General features: G+C 45.5%; 4 protein-coding genes across 4 annotated transcripts; all 4 read right to left on the bottom strand.

The window, feature by feature from the left end:
• Nucleotides 1-649: 649 nt before the first annotated feature.
• On the bottom strand, nt 650-4,793 carry N7481_003477 (ferric reductase family protein; the record flags this gene model as incomplete). Its single annotated transcript, XM_057262696.1, has 6 exons — nt 650-965; nt 1,025-1,880; nt 3,152-3,344; nt 3,395-3,462; nt 3,522-4,254; nt 4,305-4,793. 6 exons carry the CDS (start codon nt 4,791-4,793, stop codon nt 650-652), a joined length of 2,655 nt encoding a protein of 884 aa, XP_057124357.1.
• A 1,559-nt stretch (nt 4,794-6,352) lies between these two features.
• N7481_003476 (MADS-box domain-containing protein) lies at nt 6,353-6,696 on the bottom strand (the record flags this gene model as incomplete). The annotated part of the gene is made up of 2 exons (XM_057262695.1): nt 6,353-6,433; nt 6,481-6,696. 2 exons carry the CDS (start codon nt 6,694-6,696, stop codon nt 6,353-6,355), a joined length of 297 nt encoding a protein of 98 aa, XP_057124356.1.
• A 5,112-nt stretch (nt 6,697-11,808) lies between these two features.
• On the bottom strand, nt 11,809-13,573 carry N7481_003475 (uncharacterized protein; the record flags this gene model as incomplete). The annotated part of the gene is made up of 2 exons (XM_057262694.1): nt 11,809-13,403; nt 13,453-13,573. The coding sequence occupies 2 exons, from the start codon at nt 13,571-13,573 to the stop codon at nt 11,809-11,811; spliced, it is 1,716 nt and encodes a 571-aa protein (XP_057124355.1).
• A 4,651-nt stretch (nt 13,574-18,224) lies between these two features.
• N7481_003474 (Zn(II)2Cys6 transcription factor domain-containing protein) lies at nt 18,225-18,721 on the bottom strand (the record flags this gene model as incomplete). The annotated part of the gene is made up of 2 exons (XM_057262693.1): nt 18,225-18,509; nt 18,572-18,721. 2 exons carry the CDS (start codon nt 18,719-18,721, stop codon nt 18,225-18,227), a joined length of 435 nt encoding a protein of 144 aa, XP_057124354.1.
• Nucleotides 18,722-22,500: the final 3,779 nt, after the last annotated feature.

Below are 22,500 nucleotides of genomic sequence, written 5' to 3'. Positions count from 1 at the left end.
AAGCCGCATGACAAGCTGCCAACGGCACAGAATGTACCTAAGCTTAGATACGACCATTGTTATGCGAAGCTGGCATATTGATGATGCTACCTATGGATGTTTACTGGCAGATTGTGTTGGTAACTTGTCTCTCGCTTCATGGCGGGACGTCAAGTTTCTTTATTCTACTGCACTTTGTCGACTGGTGGACATGTGCTTCAAAATCCTGTTTTATCGCATTTTAAGACCTTGCCTAGTACAGGGCCTGAGTGGCGAATAAGGTTCATCAGACCCTCGGTGAAAACACCATGAATCGCTCCGTGATGCATCAATGTTTTCCCATCGATATCTTATGCTCCATCTTCACCCATGCGATAGGCCCGGACGCAGATAAAGAAGACCAGCACTTGGAGTATCCAATTGCCTTTCATATTGTGGCTAGCTATTTTACTCACTTACATGATGCTTCGTGATTTGAGAATTTTCATCACAGATTCTATAGTTTCCAGACACGGCGAAAGTAAAAGCAGCAGAGCACAAGTATCTAGACATATGACTCATCCAAATATCCACAATTATTCAGCAACTAATACATCCGGACGAAGGACCAGTCAGCCTCTATTTCAATGTCAAATCATTGCGTGACATTAAAGTGTACATATTTCCCGAATCAGCATCTTCTGATGGTAGTCATAGCCTGGGGCCTCTGTAATGAGATCAGACGAGAAGCCGCAAGCTGAGATTGGGGTTTGGGGTTCAGCAAATGCCATTTTTCCAGCTTGTTTGGCTTATGTGTTCCACTCTCCATAAGTGCTTCTAGGAAATAATTCTGTTCATTGCGAGAACAAGCTTTATCACCGCTTAGCATAAGTCCAACAACCAAAGGCTCAAACAATTGGTAGAGAACAGCAAGAGATGGGTAGCGGTTAAAGATATAAATGGCTAATGTATCTACCATTTTATTCTGGAATGCCGTTCTTTTGCCTCTGTCATAAAGTCAGCAAGTCAAGTACTTGGAGACACCACGGGGCCTGTGTGAGTATACATTTGATTTGCCAAGTCTTCGTTGGCTAGTAATAGAACACCAAGACCTATGCAAGTAGCAACTTTCCACCAACGCTCACCCCAGCGGCATTGGTCACTCAGTAGATCCCGATCTGTTTTCCGTGGAGAGAATTGATGGCCATGGATGGCCTGTAGAATAGAATCTCTGGCAATTGTGGAAATCGAGCGACCATTACGCCTCATGGGAAACCCGTGCTTTTCACAAATCGCCAAATAATTGATCAGGTTTTCGAAATGAATATGAAGCCAAACTTGGGCAAGGCGGCGACGCACTTCGTTCAAGTTCGAACTCGAACCAGTCATAGAATTGATATACCCCAAATAGGCCACACACGCTGTCAGTGAAGAATCGAAGCTATCTGAGTCGACACTAAGTAACGCATGCTGGTGACATTCGACCAAAAGAAGTTTCAAGTTTGTAACCGCTTCCTCTGATCGCATACTTTTTACCAGATCATCGCCACAATTCTTGATGTTTCGAGCTTGGCTATCAGTCAAGGTTTTGCCAGTTGTGATATCACATATCATCTTTATGCAGCCAGCGTACCCATGCGTCCGCGCTGAAATCAGGACTGGCTGTTTCGGTGAATTCGATGTGCCCACCTCAGTAAATTGCGAATTGGCTTCTTCTGGGGATCGAGCATTTCGCTGGCTTCCATTTTCGAGCTGGAAAAAGGCATGTTGATCCAACAAAGTTTCCCATGTGCTCGACGTGGGCGGTTCCTTCATCAAGCCACCCTCTCCATCTGTGGACCGATTAAGGTGTGTGGTCCGGTCCGAAAAGCATGGCGCGGGAAGATAATTTGGCTCTTGAGAGAGATGCACAGTCGATGAAGCTTTATTGATCAGATTTGTATAATTAGCAAGTGTAATGGAGGGCCAAATCGTGATGGGCTCGGGGCTTTACACTTAGCCATGACTTTAGATGTAACCGGGGGGGGAGGCTTCTGGCTGCTTCGCAAGAACCCAAGGAGTATTTTCTTCTGGAATATGAACCTTACTGCTATATTCAGGGTTGTTTGAGTTGTAATATGAGGGTTCCAGGCTTTCATTATCCTGGAGCGCCTCTGTAGTAAGCCAGATATTCCATTCTATAGGATCTTCATCTTCCCATAGGGAACTCAAATTATCTGTGCATAGAGGCGGCATAACTCAGACAGCGGTCGGCAATAACAGAGAAGAGAGATAAATAGGAGTCAAGATAAAGTGAATGTCTTGCAAAATAGTCGCAAGATATTCAGATTAAACCAGGATGCGCACTTCGAATTTGCGATAGCTGGGAAGAAAGACGTCAGAAGTCAAAAGAGTTACAAGAGTAGAATTTATATTAATTTGTAGGCGATGTTTGAGCGCCCTCAACTAATACATCTCAAATGGGTGGCAACTGCGCTCCATTCTGTTGCGACACCATTTTGGGTGTCGCAACCAAAAGGATGAGCTTTGCGCGCTGTTCTGCTCTGGCACCAGAATGCTGTCGCAGCCAAAGCGGCGCGCAGATCATTCAATTAATTCAATTAATCCATGCAATTGATCCACTTTGGTCGCTGTGTGCCCCACAGTCCCTCGCAAATTTACGATTTATCAACGGTAAAGGTTTTATCAGCGGCACGGTTTTGACTTTGAAACGGTTTTGGCACTAACAAGGTCTGCGTTGAAAACGGTTTTCGTTGACACGGTTTTCGTTGATGCGGTTTTTTGCATGTCCCTGATCGTCCCTTAGGCCCGGATCCTAATCGCCACATCTGTATGACCGAGAGATATCTCCAGTCGCAATTATTTGGTGATCTAAATTTGGGATAACCAGGGGCAGGACCAGTTCGATGTTCCAACGTTGAGTTGGCAAACAATCTATTCATTATTGAGGGCGGTGACCACAAGCGCTAGGCCATTGCGCAACCCACCACCACTTTCTCATCCTCTAGCTAGTAAAATGAACCGTTTTGACAAGTGTTCCGTTTTTGCTACGAAGGTTGAAATTCTGTTTCGTGTAGCCGTACTCGCTCTTCGAGGTGTTTTAGAACTACTCCTCTTGAATGATCTCGCACTTCGGGCGATGCAGATACTAAGGAGTAAGTGTATGCTTTGCGGTCAGAGAAGAAGGACGTACCAAGTACAAGTACCTCACCACGATCTTCATGTGTGTTTGCCAGTCTTTTGATATTCCGACCGGAGGCCTCTTGTGCAATTATTTTCTCGTAATCCGGCGTTCCATTGAAGACTGTTGCTCGGCGATGCTGGCCGAAAGGCTTGCCATGCTCTATCATCTCATTTGATGCGACGTAAAAGGACATTTCGAGAATCTTTCGCAGTTGGTCAGAGGAGTGTGGCTTGGTGAAGGGGAGTCACTCACATAGCCATCATCCAAGACATCGTCACTCAGTAAACTATTAAGTAACGGTTGGGCGGCTACCGCAATATCTAAGACATTAGCATTGCATTGCCTCATGCTAATACCACAAAGTGCGATTTAAACTCACCTAGTGTTTGAACCTGCCACACAAAATGCACCCGGCGGACATGTGAGGTGGAGGTATTATACCCGTAGAGAAGCTTTTTAAGATAGGAGATGACTCCTGCTATGCCAAAATCGGTCGCGATTGCTAGGATACATTCATACTGGTCGACAGATTTGCTGACTCCGTACGGGCCGCTAATGAACGCTGTCAAGGACGTATAGCCCTCTAGAGCTGCCCAATGGCGGATTTTCTGGGTGAGACCCTTTTTGGATTGAACAAAAAGCTCAAGAACATCCTGCTTCTCCGGAGACCAAGATGTTACCATGAACGGATGTATCTGAGTCCAGGAGAAGAGACTCGCCGCTGGTATCCAGATACATATGTATTGGCCGGCTTGCACGTCCAGAGATCTCGGAAGTGCCACTCTGAATTTCAACGGTGTGTTCTCTCTGTCTTGTGTAGGCGTCTGCTGCAATATGTCACACTTGATAGAAGCACGAGTGTAAGGACGAGGCGGCAGCACTCCATTCCTTATGAGAAATAGCGATAGTTCGATCAGGAAGCCAAGTAGCATTATGCCAAGAGGAATATAAAGGTATAGTCGGGGCAGTAGAGAGTCAGATGGCAAATGGCGCCATGTGGAATATAGGCAAGCTGCTGCCAGAGTTTGGTGTAATCGAAGGAATGGTTCGTAGAGGAAACGACGTATGGCTGGAAGAGACAACAGTAAAACTGCCGTCATTGCCACGGCTCCCTAAGAGGAAAGTCAAAATTTGATCATTATTTTGAGTGGAAAGGACAAACAATGAGCGCGAAGAGATTGCGTTTCTGATCAAGGCTCCATTCATTCTGTCTCACAATAATGGCCATTACCACATGTATCAAAAGAAGAATGCCAGTCATCCAGCCTACGGCCCGATGAATTCGTTTGCACGTTGCCAATGAAAGACCTAAAGCAGTCGCAAGGAACCCAAGATGATGCGTTGAGAAGAGAAATCCAATATTTATGACTGAAAGTGTTCCGGCACGGTCTCTCGCTGCTGTTGCTGATGGGAGTTTGAAGGCAATGAAGAATACGTTCAGTACTGTGTAGGCGACATATAACAAGGCATCAGCTCGGGTGCAAGGAGCAACCAGCTTATGGCGACCCCATAAGTAGGGGTATTTCAGATGCTTTGTAATTGTGAATGATAAGAATCCCAATACTTTTAGCAAGGATGGAGTGATCTGGATGAGAAAAAGCAATGTCAACAAGCTCCCTGCCGCAATGGCATAGAAGATCAGAAAATCCATAACTCTCTGATTCTCAAGTGCTTATACCAGAGGATTGCCATGCTACTTTGTATGAAGATTTATACCTTACCATTAAATTGACCAGTAAGCTTACCTAATCTCCCTGGGAGCTAACTACGTGGAATATTCCGAGGCCCTGAAGAAACCCATGCGTCCGAAATAATATTTTCCTCTCCAGCCAGCTGACTCAGCCCAACGACACTGCGCCCGACAAGACTAGTGAGCTTTTAGGAGAAGCCGCCAGAAGAAATGGTCACCAGCAGGACCTCGTCAAAGGATACCATTAGTCTAGCTTCTCTTACGAACAGAACAAAATAATGGCAGAAATCTCCCAACGTCAATCCAATGCATAGAGCCTTGATTCAAGGCCTCCCGAATCCTCCCAGGTGTGTTTTGGTGCATATAGTCTAGTCTGATGGTCTGCCGCTCTTGCGCGCAGGGCACCACGTGATATTGCATCAGGGAATACGATTTTACCTAGCCATTCGTCCTTGATAGCCACTCCATCAGTAAATATTGAAAAGCTACAGTGGATTCAAAAACAGATTCCCCTCAAGACACACGCTCTTTTTCACGGTGACCCACTAGAGAGCCAACTCTGGATCGCCTAGTTTTAGCTTGCTCTTTCAGCCAATCACAATGCAGCAGGTCCCCAACAAGGGGTTTTCTCTAGCCTAGTTAAGCTTCGCTGATTTAGAGTGGGGAGCTGGGAAGGAAAGCCTCTGTGTCTGAAGGGGAATCTCTTCTCGACTTCTACTGTACCTGCGCTCCGCCTCGCGCCCGCCGGTTTTGACATATGGTATCATCAATGACCTTTCCAATATTCACACGTTTTCCGCGGCCGATTCTTGTTTTCCCACGCTCAAATTTCCTATCTCAGACTGAAGTCATGAAATCAACTTTCGCATTGAAGCGCTATGTTCGAGATTACCTCCCACATGACAGCTTGTGGCCGTCCGGGCTTTGTGGCCACGGAGGATGCTAGAGACGAAGTCTCACAACCCAACAAAACTCAGGTTCCTTTCGCTTCGAACTTGAGCCCTTAATACCAATTATGCGTGGCTTGTCGTAAACTAGTAATTGCCAGATTTGGTCCTATATCCGGATTATTCGCTCATATTCCAAAACTTGCCTGGCTATTAGAACTTGACTCCTAGTCAGTGTGTTATTGTTGATTAGGTGTTACTAGGCTTACTGTATCTCTCGGGTCCAGTGGAATGCTAAGATTGGGACGATTTTGTTGAACTGTGGCAACACTCAATTTTCATCAGTCTTAACGGTGACGCCGCATTTGCCTAAAATATCTCGAGAAAAGCTCTCGTGTGGCTGAATCAACAGTTTCATTGCTTCTCGCTAATGCAACCCGAATATGTGAAGTTATGAAAAGAGGACGATGTAGAAAGCTTGAAGGTTCTCTCGCCTGAAACCACTTGTAGGTACTTCTGTGGGTCTCTTCCGATCGCAATTCTGAACCACCAGAAGCCAAGGCGGCTATAATCTAAATAGATGACGAACACCGGCGAAGTACTTGATGACAATAGCACACAGCACACCTACCATTACTTGGCAGCGGCAGACCCCTCAATGGCCTTCTCCAAGTCTTGGTCTGTCATGAACCTTGGCGTGGGATAATAAGCGCTCTAAAAATTAGCGACCTTTTCTGTGAGTGGCGGAGCTTGTGACATACCAAATGTGAGGCAAGAAAAGCCCATACCCCGGAATTATCTACCGTCAAAACGTATACCTGGCCCGTCTCTCGCAAACGAATGCCTACGCATACATCTGCGTCACACATCTTGCTATATTCGGAAGCCTTTTTCATTAAGGTTGTTTTGCGACGACATTTTCTCTGTCTCTTCGATTTTCTCGCCTTGTTTAAGGCAATGGAATTATAACCAGCCATTGCAAGCTGTTGTATTGCTCCCTGAACACAATCGAGAGTCGAGCACGTGCGTAGTAAAGGAAGGCTTCACGAATGGGCGCTCTTTTTTATAAATACATATGAACATGGTGTATCAAATATGAAATAAAAGAAAATTTGGAATTTCTGAAAATATTAAGTGAAAATTTGGCCTTCGTACGTGCTGTGTTCATTAATGGAACATGAACGATAGTGATCATTCGCAGACACTGGTAGGTGTAACAACGGTGAGAGTCACGGCATAATTGCGACAACCATTTAAAAAATGCCTTTAGGTCGAGGATTAACGTATAGATCAGATATCTGCGGGCTGCAAATGCTAATCGTTGATCGACTTTACTGTATGCACGGATCCTCTATTAATCTACACAAGAGGCGGCTAATTGCCGGCCTCCAACGTTATTATTACCATACTACCTGGCTAGAGGCTCGTGCGTTTCCTAATACTCCCTGAGCCCCCAGAGACTATCAGCTGTTTTCTCTCAACTGGTTCAGATGACTAATAAGGAAGGCGGTGGATGGCGAATTACTTTGCTGCAGTGCATGCGTGTCTGTTTCTAGTCTTCACAGCAGCGACCTCCATTACGTGGCCCATTGATCTTTGAGCTGATTATGTGGAAAGGCAGAAACACCAGCTACATAGAGTGCGAATTGAACGTAAAGTATACTATTATGGCATTGAATCTAGAGAGGCTCACGAGGTGCTTGTTGACATTGCTTGGGGTCTATGTTTTCCCTAGTAACCCAAGTTGACCTGCGACACAAGTATCCTCAGAGCGGCCCACCCGCAGAAAAATCCTCCCAGATGGGTTCGCACTTGACTCAGAAACACCAAGGAGTTTATGCTGTGCGTAACAACCATATTGTAGCATATGCTGTATGGCCTCAGGATATTGAGGAAAGCTTTAGGTGACTTCAAGTCTATCGTATTACTCGCTACATAGCAGGCTGCCCTTTGAGAATTGGTCTAAAATCCTGACGTTATCTTTGGGTCATTAGTTAGCTTCTGGAGCAGGTTGTACAGTAATACCCTGGAGGGTACGGTCGCTCTAGGAGCAGTCAAATGTCTTCGGGAGCAAGCATGCTCACAAAAAGAGGACGGTGAATTGGCGACCGCTATGAGCTGATACTTTTGCCTCAACTTGTTCTGAATAACCAAAAGGCATGGAACGAAAACAAACATAACAATACTTCAGGTCTTAGCAAATAGTTTTTGAACGACTTCATACACGCTGTTACAAAATGAGATGTTTCGGTCAATTCTGTTCAAAAAAAGGAAAAAAAAGAAAAAACCCAACGCACGTTCGAATCAGCTTGATGCTGCTCAACGCATGACGCGCCGGACCACGGCTTGAGGTTCGAAATAATGGTAGATCTGCGCACCATTCCCAGAAGTTATTGTTTTCGGTTTTCAAGTTTTTTTAGTTTTATTTTATTTTCTTACTTTTTTTTTGCGGGCGGTGGTGAAGGACGATTCAAAAATAGACCATGGTGAAAGGCTCTAGTTCAACGACTAAGAGGGGTAAGGTTGTTTCCTCGAGCCTTCCTCACGTGCGTTTCCTCTTAGTCTGGGTGGCCCCTGGTCAGTGCCCTGGAAATATTTCAACTTTTTCGGTGCCTTAGCTTTTTGGCGAGAACAATCGGAACCGGTTCGGGCCGATCCAGGCGATACTTACGTACTTGATGATCTATGTAACTTCATCGCTTATGTACCTTGTAAAACTGGGTTTTATTTCTAGTGATACTAATTTTGGCATCTGGTCGTTTCCGATCACCGAGTCATTTTCCAATCTCGTCATGTCCGAGTTGTAAGAAGTTGAACGTGGAAAGACAAAATGACCGGTGATACTTTGGAGAAAACCTCGTCGAATGTTCATACTAAGAAGTTCTACTCGCGAAGAGGCTGTTAAACGTTGAAGACAGACGGCGTGTACGTCAATATCCAACCCGAGAGGCATTGCAAGACCGCCGAGACTATCCACCGTTCCCCGTTCCCGCACCCACCGTCGTCGCACTCACTGGTCCGCAAATAATCACTATTGTCTGTTTTTGAACGATGACCGCAGCACCTACGGGGTCACTTTTGTCAAAATATTTTCAGTTAGTCATATTTATTTTTATTCTATAATTGATCTATCCTATCTGTATACCTAAGCTTTCACCGCAGCTACATGCCGATCTTCACCATTTCCAGAGAGCAAAGCAACAGCTCGCAATAACTGCGGTGCAACATTTGTCTTCGATTATGTAGCTCCTAGAAATGATGATGAATTCATTTGCCCGATGTAGCTCGCTCTATGGTTAGCTCCTAGAAATCGACGAGAAAAAAAAATGCCGTCAAAAAACTCACTAGTAAAAAATGAAGTCAAGCACCCCTAAGGTGATGGTTATTTAAAGTAGTGACTCGCAGAAACCGCTCCGTGCTTTTTACTCTGTCCTCACTCCGACTTTTCACAAAAGAATCATACATTGGAATTGAATTAGTGAACAGAAATGCGAGAGATTCTTAAAGATAGAAAGCCAAGGAACAAAATGTTGAGCTCATTTTCACATGTATAAATAGAAACAACCAAAATTATCAATCAGAAAATAATTTCTGATGGTAACGTATTACAAAAGTAGGGATCTATGCTTGTTGGTAAAGCTGAGGGAGAGAGTTGCCGTATGATTTAGGGACACATGAGGAACATGCATAGCTAAACATGCGTCTCTGAGCAGCGTAAAGAGAAGCACTAACCTCTTTCGGCCAATTATGCCCCACATCCCATTTACCAATTGACTTTGAATCATCAAGCAAGATGTGTATGTATGAAAATTGTACAGAACTCATTCACCTGTGCCTTCCTCTCATGTTCAAAGCGGAATCAAAACTCATTTTCTTTCTTTGCTCTCCCCTCAAAGCGCAAATGGCAGCATATGTCAAAGCTGTTGTCAATCAAAATATCCACGCTTACTCTGGTCATGGTCTTTGCCGCCTTGTGACAGCTACTCCTACTGAGGGCTCGCAGCTCTTAAACTCAAGCATCATATTATGGTTCCGCTGAAATAAATCGAATGTGGCCAACAGCAATTCTCCCCTTACTTAAAACCCCAAGAAAATAGTGTAATTACGCCAGTCAGCTATTTTCATCAGATTGATGTCAGCGTTCAAGTGTGCCCAATACACTTGTGAACTTCACTGGGAGCCCACTTGCATACATACTTTACCCATGCTCAGGTCAAAAATAAGCCATCGGAGTGCCTCTTCGCCATACTGTATCTGCGGCCTGCGCTCTGGGTATACGAACCACCCAGTACACGAATCACTCAATGCACGAATTCACTCAACACACAAATTTACTCAATCACCGCACGAATTGGTTCAACGCACGAATTGATTTAACGCACGAATTGGTTCAACGCACCAATTGATCTAATGCACGGATTCACGGATTGGTTCAACGCACGAATTGATTCAACGCACGGATTGATTCAATGCACGAATTGATTCAATGCACGGATTGGTTCAACGCACGAATTGATTCAATGCACGAATTGGTTCAACGCACGGATTGATTCAATGCACGAATTGGTTCAACGCACGGATTGGTTCAACGCACGGATTGGTTCAACGCACGGATTGGTTCAACGCACGAATTGATTCAATGCATGAAATACCCCAGTGCAGCGCTGTTGCCAAATTACAACAACAGAAATGCCTGGGGGTTCAGCTAATGATCAACGCGAGCAAAAAAAGATGGCCGTTGGTGACCTAACAGAACATTCAACGATTGCTCGTTTGTAGGAAAATTGCGCAAAATTAGTGTATGTATGGTAGGAAGAGATTGGCCATCCGAAAGACAATTCTCCACCGTAATAAGAGGTCCGTGCATTACCTTATACCCTCGCATGCCCCAGGTCTCTGTAAGAAAATATTTCACCCCTGGCCGCCTCTACGTTCCGACCTCTCGGGATAAACCGGAGAACCCGAATTTACATTGATCAGGCTCTTCTAAGTCTCATTGTACCTTAGTATCCTTTTACAGTCCAGAGGATATAGTAATCATGGGTCGTATTATTTACTTCGATGTCTGCTTGTTTTCCTTGACAGATATCGTACTGGTTTGGATAGTTCCTGGGTGTGTCATCTACCGCATGCTCTCTTGCACCTTTCCAGGCACGAAAATAACCATTCCAGGAGACACAACAATTCTGTACAATAAAGATAATCTGGGATGGAGACTCTGAGCAGAGTAAAGATAAACGCTAACCACTTTAGGTAACTAGCTAGTCAGTATCGTACCGTAGATGTAAGGTGGGGAATGGAATAGCATCGAGCCAATCGTATGAAAGGCAAGACCCAGACAAAATGATTCGATCTGGATAAACTTGGGTAAAGAAAGAGACTCTGCATTCTCCACAAACAATAATGCAGTTGGTGGGTTGGCTCTGATACGGGCCCAAAGGAAAATACACGGATGAAAACCTCTCTGCCAATCCCATTCACGGGGAGTCGATATCCCTATGCCGGACGGGGCGGACCTGGCCTCGCGAGCGGAAGGGAATCCTCTCAACAGGAAAGGAAGAATTAGATATATATAAGGACGCCTCTTGACGCACATGTATTAAGTTCTTCGCGATCAGTATACCTTTCGGATTGTTCTTCATTCAGTTTCATCTCTTGTGGCAAACATACTACAAGTAGGGGAGCTATCCGGACTGACCTACTTGGCGCACTACCTGGCGCATCCTTCGAAGTTACTCTACAGTATCCGAGTCCGTGTAAGGCTTAGCACAGCAACGGTACGATTGCGAGTCGATACTTGAGGATCACGAGTGATAGATATCACGCACGACCAACGACACAGAGAACAACTGGTAAGTTGTTTACCAACGATCTAACCACTCACCGTGACCACCTAGCTCCGCGTAACATTCACATTATGTAGACTCAAGCTATAAATAGCTAGTGCGTCTCACCACATTGTTCAGAAAAACACAAATTCCCGTCAAACAACATTCGTCTCTCCTTACAGTATACACAGAATCATAGTTCATCATCATTGACGATCATTCTATTGAATTTGTAACCAAATCTAAAAAGAGAACCACGACTCAGGAATTTCGAGTCTTTGTATATCCTCGCCTGGCACAGGCTCGCTTCTGATGTAGAAGATATTGTACTTTATGATGAGCAACGCGAATTAGTTCTTCAAATGGTTGAATTGCACGAGAAGCAATAACCGAGACTCTCCACATGAGATGTACGTTTCCTTCGTTGTGTTCATCGATGAGATCCCACTGAAGACAAACGTTAGAGTCACCTCCGGGAGCTGATACCTTCATAAAGTTGAGTACTCCCGTCACCATGGAGTAGTCCAACCAAAGACTTTCTTCAGGACCAGGTATACCGTAGACGGGGTTACAATCAGAGGAGTACCGAACTTCTCCAGCAAATACCCCAAGAATGTCTCCCTCCTGGACGGTAATGATAGGACAAACCATGAGAAAATCATCATCTTTAGGTTGCATGGTGACAAAAATAGATTTGTTCCGCGTTGTTGCTGCATTTGGCTGCAAGTCAAAGAACCCACCGAGCGGTGTAGATGATGGCTCGTATGACCCGGTCGATTGAAAGATTGTCTCCTCTACGCTGGAGGACCACCGGTTGATAGCGCTGTTCCATTCAACTTCTGGAACATTGAGCCTGTCCGCTACGAATGGCTGGCTCAGCCACAGCCTTCCTGTCAAATCGCCCTTGCTCTCTTCGGCCACCCGCTCTTCCAGTTGTTTAATATGAACGCCATACTTTTCTTCCCAGAGTCGGACCATCTCCACCAAAGCAGCCCCAGATTCTGATGAGTAGCTTTTACAGAAGCGGTCGAATTCTTTTGTGCGGTACAAGAGGATCTTGTCAGCACCCGCGTTACGCATCTGGAACAATCGTTTCCAGAAAAGACGGCACTGCCGTTGGTTAGCGAGGCTAAGCCCATAGCCCGCTTCCCTCATGAACCGCTCAGTGGCGACCTTTTCTGCCATCGTGAATTCATCGAGAGGGCCTCGAGAGGTTGGCAAATCCTTTGGATCAAGGAGATCCGCGCCTTTCTTGATTATTTCCCAATACACGGTCTCGTTAAATCGAGACTGGATACCTTGGCTTGCGGTAAACGCATTCTCCTGCTTGATCAGCTGGACTGCATCGGGGTATTGCAGCTTGACTATGCCATCCACAAAGCTCTGGATCTCCTCCATCTTCGTTGTAATATTTGCCTGCTTTGAACGGCGTCCGTACCTTCCAAGAGGATCGTTGAGTTTTATACAATTGACAAGTATGTTTTCGACAATACTGTGGCATGATTCTTTATACCGAGGGGTGCTCGTGTGGGTCAGGGGTGTCCCGGCCCGAGGTAGATTCATCGCGGTGCTCTCTTCATCCGGAGAATCGGTCTGTTCCCCCCCTAGGGGCGACACAACGCCGTTCATCCCTTGCGACTTGTCTTTGAGAATAGTATTGTCTTTCGCCTTGTCTTTGCTCTTTCTTTTTTTCTTAGGTGAAGGCGCATCTAGCCCAGAGTAGTCCACTCTGCCTCGCTTATCATACGCGGGAAAGAACCGGTAAGAGCCGCGCTTTGCCTCAGGATTCGGACTAGCTCTTGGGGTAGGAAGATGTGGTGGATCTGTAATTCCTACCTGCAGCCGCGTTTCGCGGACTATGTGTGTCAGCGGAGATAGTCGCTCGAATCGCAGTCTGGGGCTCACCAAAGTCAGAAATGCCAAGGATGTGTTGCTTGATAGGCTCATCGCTGCAGTCACCAATACCGCAGCTTACTAAAAGCTCCTGTATTTTCCCTGCTATCAAAGACTGGAGGACTTCCTCCATGATGTGCTTTGTTGTGGAAGGTAGTTCCAGCCAGGAGAAAGAGAAGGGGGGGAGAAGTCAGGCTGCCGCTATTTTCAGTTGCATGGAACACTAATCTGGATTGGGAAATCTAGGGTCTAGACCGTGGCCAGAAGAATGAGATGGAAAGATTGAGAAGGCAGAAATATGCAGCTTCAACTCACTCTCTTGGTGAGCAAACATGCTTTAAAATATATCAACTCAGCCGGTCGCTTGCCTGAATGCAGTTATGGGCGGGGCATTGTTTTTGTGAAGGCGGTCGCATTATGCGGGCATTTCGGCGAACCGGCACCTAGGTCAGCCTGAATATGCGCGGCACAGCCATTCAGCGCCAACACCCGGTGGTTGAAAGTGTTTCAACCACCGGACTATTACAGTACTGTAGACACGCTATCTCAGTGCCTTTTCCTTCTTTCCTGGATCAAACTTTCCTCCGGACCCTCACCCACTCATCTTGCATCTCATGTCGTATCTGCTAAATCTGTAAAACTTTCCATCCAATAGTGTTGTGATATGAGACTGGTGTAGATCAGGAACTAAGCCGAACCATCGGAATTAATCCCGGTTTATACCTCTGAACTACAACACATACCTCTGAACTAAAACACATACCTCTGGACTACAACAAATAGTAATGCCTCCTTTGGCTCATTCGCCTTATACACAAATTGTGGGATTCATCAGAGGGTCTCGCGAAAAAAGGCACGATTCATATAGTGGATGTAACAGTTTGGATGATCAATCAACGCTTAGAATCGTTCCGTAGCTTCTCACAAATTGTAAGAAAAGTAGTCAAAGCCGTGAGGCTAAAATTATCACCGAAGGGTACTATAATTTGTAGTGTCCCGCATTTAGTTGGGACGGTCGTAATATCGTGGACTATGGCAACCACTGTATCTGTCTCTTCATCCACTAGCATCAGCCTAGATTTACGTTTCCAGATGAAGAGTCGCGGTCCGCTTGCATTGGACAAATTACCACTTGCCTGTGGTGGGAAATGCACCAACGTTGTAAATCGGTATTGGATAGACATTGGTGTATTTTGATGCATATCAGACCACCACACGAAATAGATGATTTGCCACTAGGGCTTTTTGCATAACCAATGTCATTGAGACCGTTTTTTTCGATGAATTGACAATGGGCCAATGCTTCATTGGGCGCATTAGTCCCACTTTCATAAACAATCAAGCTTGGCTTTGTAAGACTCCGAGGATGGGATTGAGCATGGAATTTCAAGGAGTGATCCCCTGAAAAGATGCGGTATTGGTGGTCTGCGCAACGGAATATATCCATGATCACTGGCTCGTTGCCCTCCGACAGCGCTGCAGTTATGAGAGGGTCTTGGGCCCGATATTCAGGCGGAGAATCGATGGGAATATCCATGTCAAGTGAAATGATGTCTTAGGTTTGGCTCTGGTCCCTAATCCTGATGAAACTCAGGTGGCCCTTCTGAGGAGAAATACAAGATGAATAGGGGCTCTTTTGCTGTAAATAAGTGATGACGCACTCTAGGGTGGTTTGGCTTTGGCTTGCGCGATGGCTGTACGCTATTACCAATACAATTCTGCCGCAACTTCAATGCGGTGACCTAAATTGGCTTAGCTTACCTCTGATTTTTTTCCCGAATTCAAGACAAAAGAGTGAGTTGGTATAGCTGATTTCGAAAAGTACTGTACAGTACTAAAGTACAGCAGTGGTGGTGCGGTTCATGCATGCAAGTGCAGGGTAGTTTGCGACGTGTGAGTGAGCCTGTGGTCGTCAACCACGCGACTTATGGCAAGCAGATACAGAATATCCAAGCCACTACGTGTCATTTCGACTATGGTAGCATCACTGAGGCTGTTGCAATTTTGGAGACTCTGTCTGAAAGAAGGGGGGAGGGAAGGGGCCCTTCGTAGACCCTTCGTAAAGGGAGGGTCCCAAGAAACACCATCGTGAAATCGTTGAAATCGGCACGATCGTGGTTCGCCAGACAGAATAGGGGTGCAAGCACTGGGTCGCCGCAAGTAAGGCTTATGATGTACGCGCCTAGAAACTCTGATTCACGCAAAAGTAAAGCATTTGCGGAACGAGCAAGAGATTCTCACACCAAAAGAGGGTATAGGGTGAGAGCAGGGTGAGAGTTGGGTGATGGGGGAAAAGATGACTACATAACACAGTAATCTCTCGAGTGAGCGAAATATGATCGCAGGTCGCGCTACGGTAACCTCACGTGCCTGGCATTTTTGACCTGTACGATGGCAAGGTACTTCCAAGAGCCTTTTTCAACCTGTACCGTATCAACTGTTTGAAACAGAAGATTGAACGATTTCTTTCTATTTACTCGTCTGAACTGTGCCCTAACATCTGGCACACCATCGTATGAGAAACGCGGTGGCAGAAATGGCCAGAAACGGAACGTTGCCAAAAATGGAACGCGGCCAAAAATGGAACGCGGCCAAAAATGGAACGCAGCCAAAAATGGCTACACTGTGAGAGCTGGAGGCTTGGCAATGTTTCTGCCTCCAAGAGAAGGAATGTCAGGCGGAAGACACTTTAGTAGTAAAACTCGTTTCTAGACTATATACTATTCGGAACATCGATCACCCTTTCGCTGAAATTTGTAATTACTTACCCGCGTAAGCGATCTCTCAGGCCATCGCTTGCGGAGACTATGTGATCATCAGAGGTGGTTTTTTCATGACTTGGTGGAAATCTGCTTATCCATTACAAGAGTTCGACCTGGCTCATCAAGGGTGTTCGACAGTCTCTCTATCTGACTCCCACATGCTTCGGTTGAGATTATTTTGCGATAGTCAGGTAAGCCCTGGTAGTAGCAGATTCTTTCATGTTTTCCAACAGGTGTTCTGCTGTTTGCAAGGCCGTGCTCTACGTAAATGGATATACTGAGTATCTAGTGTAATCTCCCGTCAGTGACAAGGATAAAATCAGTGGAAGATTTGACACACGTAGCCCTTATCTATGATATTATCTTCAGGGACATCATCGAGCTGCTCTTCGGCAGCGCTCACCATTTCCGTCTTATTAGTGCTGGTCGAAAGAAGAGCTTGCTACCTGCCAGACTAGATGCAATCTGCGTGTATGGGATGTACATGTACTGTAGCCACCAGTTGGAAGTATATAATGGGCTGGTCTAGCCCGAACCAAACGTTACTTTCTCGTCGGTGTGTACGTAATTCTGAGAAACCATGGTCGCCAAACGTCAGTCAGGGAGATTAAAAGTCAAATCCCAGCAAGGATATAGGCTTAAGCGAAATTTGTTCAAAAAGCGAAGGGATTTTCCGAAGAATGTGAATTCAATGTTTTTGAGGCCGTCCGAATTCGAAAAAATGAGCACAAATATATGTTTGATTCATCCATGCAGAGGCAGTGGCTTAGAGATCTTTCCAATCTGGTAAACATGGTTCTTTACCTAAACTAGGTATCGACTGACTAACTACAGGAATATCAATACACTCCTCCCATCCACGAATCATAAGCTGGTGGAGCCTCAAACGGCCTAATAGACTCTCCCGCCCTCCCCCTCGCTGCCGAACAAGTCTATAGGCGATGGAAGACAAGGGTTGCTCTTGTTGTAATGAGACAAGTCATGATCAGGCACAAACACCGTGGGTGATGGGTGTGTATAAGATTGCAAGGCCACCCCACGGCGTTCTCAAGACTAGTATAGGTCTATGATAGACTAGGAGAGAGATACGAAGAGCAAGCTGGAATTTTGCAACCCTTTTGGCGATTCATCAGTTATCTAAATATCGCATTTATGTATGCCACTGTTGCTATTGACCCAACGGCGAAATGTCCTGAAGCGGAGGTTGAAGACACCTATGGCTTCCTAAGGCACCTATGGCTTCGTAGATACTGTTCACGGAGATGTAACAGGAAACAACTGGGCGGGAAGCAATTTCCTGGAAATAATATAGCCAGTGTATTACCGACCCGAAAGTAAAAACTACAATCTTTGGACTCTGAAAATTCCATTATGATAGGACCCTCTCGCTCATGGCCAAAGCCTGAAATGCACCAAAAGTGGGTCATTCGATCTGTCTGGTGATCAGATTCTAATGCCCATTTCCCTCTCTTATGACTATCCTTGTTATCGCCTACGGCATACTCCAACAAGATTCTGGTATCTCTTCTATTCAAGCCATAGCAAGGTAAGAAACCGTTTCATATATCTAGATAGCAGAGGTGATGCATATATCTGGCTTCAAGTTGGGCGAGAAAATGGCCACTATGCATATTTTAGCTGGCTAGATTCCTTTGCTTAATATTCCGAGGTCGCGCGTTACCAATGGTAGCAAAAGGACTATTCCCGAAATCATCAAAATTAGCGCAACATAGTGAGAGCTACGATCCATCAATAGTACAGTAGAATTCGAAAACAGTTTACCCCCCTAAAACACACTCTTTCTTTCTCGGCCGGTAACCGAAAACTGCATTAAGCCATACTTGGCTTAGCCGCAAAGAGCTCATTTTCTTTACAAAGAGGACATTACACGTATTCAAGCGAAACAATCATACATTGTAATTTCATGCCGTCCAGACCTGTCATTCTTGGAACACGCACAATACATACGATTTACAGCATCATGATTGCTCATCCCACTAAACAGATGCTGGGCCATGTTTATCACGGAGCAGGACGAAAAGATTCACTCTCCGAAAGACCTTCTTTCACCATGGACTGTATTTCGCTTATTGATGATCCAGACCGCACTATATTGAAGATACGATCGACGTTATCATCACTTGAATGCCGTATTGCTTCCAAAAGGTCATCCAATAATCCTCGGTAGTATCTCAGGTGTTCTTCTATCTTTCTTTCGTAGCTCTTGCGTCGCTTGTCAGAACTCTCTTCGAAAATACAACGAGAGTTGCGTTTCGTGCACTCTAAGCACGGGATTCCAGAAATACACTATTTTTCAACATGTCAAATATCTAGCAGCTAAATAAGGCAATATTTTTAAGATTTCTTACCTTTGTTCGTCGACGCTGACATTCATTGCAAGCGGTTGATCGTCTCTTTATCGAGACGTTATTTACTGTGTCATTTTCTGATTCGTCAACTACAGAAGCTGTAGCACCTGGAATATGAGGTCGAATAGGTCTGAAGCGGGATGCCGACATTTTGTATCGATGGGTCGGTGCGAAGCTGGATGTGGAGTAAATAATGAGTTGGGGGGAAGGGGTGACAAAGGGTGGGGAGCAAGGTGGCGACAAATGTGTGTGAGTCACATGGCACGGATTGTTAACGGTGAGGATAAAATACGGTTTGCACACTGCGCATCCCTCTCCAAGAGACGCAACAACTACACTTGGTGGACTGCATATACCAGGTCATCTACAGTGACTTGAAACAGCACCTCGAATCCGCCGACATACTCCCACCTTCAACCATCGCATTCCCTCCGCCTCGACAATCAGCTCCTAGCCCCTATTCTTCTTCGAATAGCGAACAACTCGAGAAGACAACCGCCGCTGCTCGTACGCAAACACAGTCTGGTTCAACACAAACGATGGTTACCACAGCAGAGAAATGTCCTAACGAGAACCTCAACTCCCGTGCTCACCCGCCACCCGCTACAACTATCCCAGAATCACATTTACCCCCACCAACCTACTCCTCTCAGCCTCCCCCGTCCGACACCAACCACCACTCCCCCACAACAAAGCCATCAACCTACCTATGCTTCAGTCCTCCGACACCCCATCACAACTTCATCACAATCGATTCCTAATACCCGAGAACCTATCATTCCCACTAAATCCGTACTCAGAATCGAAGATCTTCACTGCCGTTTTCATAATAAACCGTCACCGTTCCAGCTCAAAAATAGGCCAAGTCAACATGCAAATAAACGAATTCGAAACAAAACTGCATCTGCAACACAGTCACTGTCCAAATTCTTAGCTTCAGCTTTGCCCGCATTCTCGCGTTTCCTAGTAGAAATGCAGCCAAAACCGGACGTTTGCAGTCCGTCTTATTCGCAATTCCACCATAGCCGCGCCACGAGGGCAGCCTAATACCACAAATGGCAACAAGGCCACGGCAGGCTTTACCAGGTGAGGCACAAAGATCACCGTTCAGGCAGTTTGGAACAAACTCAGGGATCAATCAAGATGTATTTAGAAAGTAGTTGTAACCTGCATATCGCCGCTGAGGTGAGGGGTCAGGGTAAATGAAATCATCCATCCATCCATCCATACTGTACTAGCAAATCTTTCACCAAGCTCGACATGGACACAAATTGCTCATTCAATTATCATCAATATTTAGAGGATTACAGTGGCGCCATACCCGAACATACCCAGTCCCATATTTTATTACTGGTTGGTTTAGACGAATATAACCGATCAAGCAACAGCGACGCAGGCGATCATGGGCTGCGGTATCAAAGCCCTAGCGTTCTTGGTAAGGACGTGATTGAAGAAACAGGACGATACACCACCGATGTCCGGAATGTATCAAATCATGGCTAGACGGCTATTGTTATGCGCAGCCAATGAACTAACCATCATATCCTCCAACCTTCGGTACGAAAGACACTACTTTTGTATATGCGAATGGGATGGCATTTCTCATTAACTAAGAGATGGAGACTTTGCCCCAGCTCCACCTTTGGTTACAACAGGTCAGTGTTCACATAGTTACCTGATCCATTCAGCCACTCGAGATATAAGAAACGGGGACACAGGGATCTGCCAGGAGGGCTTTTATGGCTTATCATCTATTTTACCCATTACATTGTACTTTTCGAATTAAAGGTCATCGGGTAATACGGTGCGAGGAAGATGAAATTTTGGGCGTAAGGGGTCCATTGGATTCCATTTGATAAAAGCTTTCTCTACATATGAAGAAAGTCAGTACTGTGGTGGCCAAACATCACTTATTTAAGCAGATTACAGGAAAGTGAAACAAAGATTGCTCGTAGTTTATGTAAGCTTCTCTGAAACGGCGAACTTACATCAAGCATAGGAGGAGCTATCAGGTGTGATACGATCAATCAAGGGGTCTGTCTGAAGCTTTTCGAGGACTGAATCCGTTATACAGGCACTGAACGCACGTTAGTGATACATCTGATGAAGCGTTATAGTGGAAAGACTACATACGTGAAGCCTCTAGTGACCATGTCTGGGAATCTGTTGATTACAGTCCCCCCGTCTCCGTTAATCTGTTGGATGTAGGCATTGATCTGCTCCGTGCTGGCCAAGTCTTGAAAGGTTACCTGTCTTCGTTAGAGAGAAGCGTAGAGGATGAAGGGAAGAAGCTACAATGTAAGTCGTGGCCATCTTGTCGGGGCGTTTGCAATTAACGCGGACCTCTCGCTTAATGGAAAAAGAGAAGCGTCGGTCGCAGATTATTCCCAGAAGTGAGAACTAACGCAGGATATTACTAAGCTTCAATTTGGCCGAGAGCCAAATGACGTCAGTTCCCTGGAAATTACCTGGGTACCTTTTATATGGCTTGTACAGTATGTGCAGGGTAGTATAATTCCGTTGAGTAGTATTGGTCGGCAAAGATCCCGGGATATACCCCATATCCACAAAGAACATTTGATATTCTGACTGAGAGACACAGTGAACCCCAGTTTTAAACTTGCGTGGGTCTTCTTAAGATAAAGATTTGTCTGTGACCCTTGCATCGAAGCGATGTTCTCAAATACGTGATCTAGGTTTACCTAAAATAGTAGAAGTACGTTACGTCTTCAGAGTATCGCGCGTGATGAAACATTTCAGAGTCGCCGTTCAATACTCGTACATATTTTGGAATATTTTATGCCGGGCTTTGAGATTTCGGTATTTGCTGGTAAAAAAGTCTCCGAGGCATCGAGAGTCAAGGATCCAACTACAATAAAGTCGGGAATTGGATTCATCAAGCCAACCAAATACAAAACGGGATGGCTATTTTATGTACCTTCTGAAATACTCAGGTGTGTTTTTGTGCCATGTGTTTGTTCATGACACGGCGGCTTTCGTCAGTGTCAGTGCGGCTCAGAACATGGCGCTAATGATGCACTAGACAGAAGCTATCGAGATATTCTTGATTTTGTAATAATCGAACGCTGAAACTAAAAGCCGAGGCCCTTTCAATGCATCAGCGAGAGAGGTGGAGGGTGGCGTCGTTGGGTTTTGCCGATCCTTCCATTCAATTCTACGGGCGGTACGGAGTGTACTACAGTAGTACGGAGTAATTGTTGAGGTTAGCGGGCAGGTTTCAGTCGAGAAGATGAAGTTAGAAATCCGTGCCCTCCCGTTAATGTGGGCCGGTCAGAAGCTGTCTCTCCAATAGCTATAGAATGCCACGAGCTTTTTGAAATTGCTGGTCACATTGAGTGGAGCCAAGTCTCCACAATTTGGGAGGCGATCATCTCCGGCAAATTTCGCCGACCAATGAAATCTAACCAACCGCTGTGGTTTGACGCATGCGTGGCTACGATTATGTACCATTCCTCCTGTTGGTTCTGGGAAAGCGCCACATACGAGGAGTACTGTACAGTACTAACAAAGGACATACGAGGACTAGTAGTAACGAAATGGGGAAGGAGCTGGTATGGATCACCCAATTTCTGGAGGTGAGTGTTCATTTGCTGAACTATTAAGCATCAGTCATCAATCGGAATCAAAGGAGACGAGGATCTGCAATGACGCAAGAAAGCCCTGGAGGAGGGGGCGGATCAATGATCCCTTGCTAAACACTGGCAACCCAACAAAAGCTCCATCCATAGATGTCACGCAACTGGTTTCAGGAACGGAAAATTCATCCACTTGATCCAAGTGTGGTACGGGGTAGCCCGTTGTGTTTGCTGTACCCCCTACAGTGCAGTATCTCATCCTTTTATCCCCACTTTTTCAAAATACTCTATCGGATATGATAGCTATGATTTCATCGTTTATGTGGGGCGCGA

Source organism: Penicillium waksmanii (assembly GCF_028829765.1).
Source record: "Penicillium waksmanii strain IBT 27052 chromosome Unknown utg000004l:1.0-5674109.0:1.0-5678898.0, whole genome shotgun sequence".
NCBI classification, from domain to species: Eukaryota; Fungi; Ascomycota; class Eurotiomycetes; order Eurotiales; family Aspergillaceae; genus Penicillium; species Penicillium waksmanii.
Note: the sequence above shows the minus strand (reverse complement) of the source record. Positions and strands in the feature narration are given on the sequence as shown.